The 3,242-nt window shown below is 67.7% G+C and overlaps 1 protein-coding gene across 1 annotated transcript; it reads left to right on the top strand.

Annotated features, from left to right (window-relative positions):
* Nucleotides 1-1,391: 1,391 nt before the first annotated feature.
* On the top strand, nt 1,392-3,007 carry CRIP1 (cysteine rich protein 1). Its single transcript, XM_040641290.1, has 5 exons — nt 1,392-1,545; nt 2,409-2,503; nt 2,587-2,644; nt 2,723-2,769; nt 2,880-3,007. Exons 1-4 carry the CDS (start codon nt 1,506-1,508, stop codon nt 2,761-2,763), a joined length of 234 nt encoding a protein of 77 aa, XP_040497224.1. The 5' UTR covers nt 1,392-1,505; the 3' UTR covers nt 2,764-2,769; nt 2,880-3,007.
* The last annotated feature ends 235 nt before the right edge of the window (nt 3,008-3,242 follow it).

Raw genomic sequence — 3,242 nt, 5'->3', positions numbered from 1 at the left:
CCCATTGCCAGGCAAGGGGCCTATGGTGGTAGATGGGCTTTAGGGAGGGTGAGGTTGGAGGGCTGAGTGCCTTTGTGGGGAGGCCAGGAGCCCCTAGGTCCTGTTAGAAGGTGGTCTCCAGCACCTTCCATGAAGATGGGGCTGGCACAGACTCTGAGTGTTGTTTGGAGAGATGGGTGTGTCAAGGGGAGATGAGGACGATGGTAGCTGAAGGGAGGGACGGTGGACAGAGGGGAGGAAGGGCAGGAGGAGCAAATACACTGGGGCCGGGATTGAGCGAGTGCCCGAGTAGGCATGGAGCAGCTAAGAACCTGGGTGTGGTGCCGCTGAGCCGGGAGGTGAAGGGTCCACAGAGCGAGGGGACGGCCCCTCCCCAGCAGAGAGAGAGGGAGGCAGGCGGGCTGCCAACCTGGAGGGAGGACAGTTATGCAAACAGCGCCCTACAAGCAGGGGTTTCCCAAGGGGGCATGGAGGCCAGGACCCCACCCAGGCCTGGGCTAGAAGGAGGATGGGAGACCCCACCGGGCCTCTGGGCCCTCTCTACTCCCGGGGTGGGTGGAGTCGGACGGTCTTCACCTGGCGCCAGCCCCCACTTGCCCTGGGCGGCGGACGGAACCACTCCCCGCCCTACCCACTCGGGCGCTTCCCGCAACGATAAGGAGCCCTCCCTAGACGAGATGGCCTGGACGTGGCCGCGTCCACCTTCCCCGGCAAAGTCCCCCGCCCCCGCACGGATCGCTGTTACCACGGAAGGAGGGGACGCCCTGTCTCGGAGTCCCCTCTTCCAAATTCCCCGGGGTGCTGTCCAATGGTCTTCCCAGGCAGCGGCGGGGATGGGGGGCTCAAAGAGGCCGGGATGTCCCTTGGGGATGTGGAACTGGGGAGGGGCGGGCCTCCTGGCCCCGCGTGTGCTTAAGGCCGGAGGGGAGTTTTGGGGGCGGGGGCTACCAGGCTGAGACGTCCCTGGTCGGGTCAAAGTGTGTGGGGAGAAGTTGGCCCACGCTGGTTTGCATCTATTTGCATTTTAGCGGCGACTCGTCCCTCCCTGGCTCCCGAATATCTGGGGGCCCGGGCACGTGCCGGCGGGCTGGGGCTAGGGCTAGGGAGCGCCTTCCTGACCCTGGGGAGTCCCTTCCATAGATCTTGGACCTTAGGCTAGGGGCGGGGCTGCAGCCCCCGGAGGAGCCCCGCCCCTTCAGTGCATCCCCAGGGATCCCGCGCGCTCCCTGGCTACCCCCCCAAACCCCTCGCCCCCCTGCTCGGTTGTCGGCTAGGCCTGGGTGCTGCCCGGAGGCGGGGTTGGACCAGATGACCTTTCTTAGCTGGTTGGTGTGGAACCCAGGTCCTTGGGTCCAGATCCCGGGCTCAGGGGGCGGGGCTCGAAGGGCGGGTGTCAGAGGGGCGGGGTCTTGGGGTCCCTGAAAGGCGCGCTCCCAGCCGGACCCACCCAGTCCGGCTCTCCTGTCTGCTCCTGCCCAGACGTCTTCGCCGGACCCCCAGCCGCCATGCCTAAGTGCCCCAAGTGCGACAAGGAGGTGTACTTTGGTGAGCGCCCCCCGCCTACCCCAGTTCACCCCGGGCCCGGGAGCGCGCCGCCCCCACGAGGAAGCGCGGCCCAGGGACGACCGGGTCGGGCCTCTCCGGAGGGCTGGGCGCGCCGGGGGACCTTGGGGCTGTGTGCCGAGAGCCGACCCTTCAGCCCTGCGGGCGACCGCCTGGGTGTGCGGGTCAGGACCCCGGCGTCGGACGGCCAGCTGTCTCTGTCTCCGCCCCGTTGTCTCTTCCTCTCGGTCCCTCTGGGTCTCCCCTTGTCTGGGTACCCCCTTCGCCAGGTCTCCCCGTCGCTGGGTCTCCGCAGCTCTCCCGGCCCCCCTCGGCGCGCCCTGGGCGCAGACCGCGCGGCGGAGGGAGAAACGCTGAGTTCTAGCCGCCCCTCCCATCGCTAAGTAGAAACAGACGCGGAAACCAGCGCCCGGGGCGCGATCCCCGGCGCGCTCAGATCCCGGGTGCCGCCTCCCTGTCCCGCGCCCCGGGGCCCACCCAGGGGAGAGGCGGGAGGAAGTGGGAAGTGTCTCTCCCGACTCCGCCCCGAGGAGGGCGCCCTGAAGGCCCCACCCCCTACGCCGCTGCCGGTCACCCCGGCCCCCTCCCCTGGCCCTCGAGGCCTCCTTCCGCAGTACCATCCAGCGCCCCCTCCCGTTTGTTTGGCCGGGTTGGCCTAGGGGACTGGAGGTGCCCCTCCCTACTGATGGGGCGCAGGGCTGAGACCGGGGTGGGCCACCAGGCGTGCGTGCGTGAGACCAAGGGCAGAGGGAACTGGAGAAGGCTGGTGTGTGAGTAGGGGGTGTGCCCTCTGACCCCAGAGCAGGGTTTCATACTGGGGGCGGGGCTGTTCTCTGCCTCCGCAGCTGAGCGGGTGACCTCTCTGGGGAAGGACTGGCATCGGCCTTGCCTGAAGTGTGAGAAGTGCGGGAAAACGCTGACGTCAGGGGGCCACGCTGAGGTAGGTGGGGCCTGGAGGGCAGCCGGGGCCACGGTGGGGGCCAAGGTGGGGGCGGACAGCCCATCAGGCCCTTCTCTCTACAGCATGAAGGCAAACCTTACTGCAACCATCCCTGCTACGCGTCCATGTTCGGGCCCAAAGGTAGGCTTCCCAGGCCCCTGACCCCGCCGCCCCCTCCCCGCCCCTGGACACCTTAACCTGCCTACCCTTCTTCTGCAGGCTTTGGGCGGGGCGGAGCCGAGAGTCACACTTTCAAGTAAAGCCAGGTAGGTCTCCCCCAGCCCAGACCCTCCGGGCTTTGGGATGGTCCCCCCACTGTGGAGTGAGGGCTGACTGCTCACTGGGCCTGCACTCACCTCTGTCTCTCTCTGCGCAGGTCATGGAAACGCTATCCCTGGCTGCCCGCCGGGCCACTGCCCTTCCAGGCTGATGGCAGGCCTTATCCCCAGGCTCCCGGGGGCCCCTGTCGACTCCCATGCCCTCAATAAAGTTGAACACTCAGAAGCCCTGCTTGTGTGCGTGGAGGATGGGGGGATGGTGCTGGGGAGCAGCTGGCTGCTCTGACTTCAGGCCCTACCAGGGCACTGGCTCTTCCTGCTGCAGCCAGCCTTGCTGCCCACTGCCCTGGCGGGATGCTGTGCTGGGGGCCACCTCAGGCTGAAGCGCTGGCCACCATGGAAGGCCCCATGGTGGCTCAGCTCTCCAGCTCCCAGCCCTGCAAATGTCCCAGCCCTCCAGA

The sequence above is a fragment of the Ursus maritimus genome, unplaced genomic scaffold (assembly GCF_017311325.1).
Source record: "Ursus maritimus isolate PB19 unplaced genomic scaffold, ASM1731132v1 scaffold_25, whole genome shotgun sequence".
NCBI lineage: Eukaryota > Metazoa > Chordata > Mammalia > Carnivora > Ursidae > Ursus > Ursus maritimus.
The sequence above is the reverse complement of the archived record's forward strand: the minus strand, read 5'-3'. Positions and strand labels throughout refer to the sequence as shown.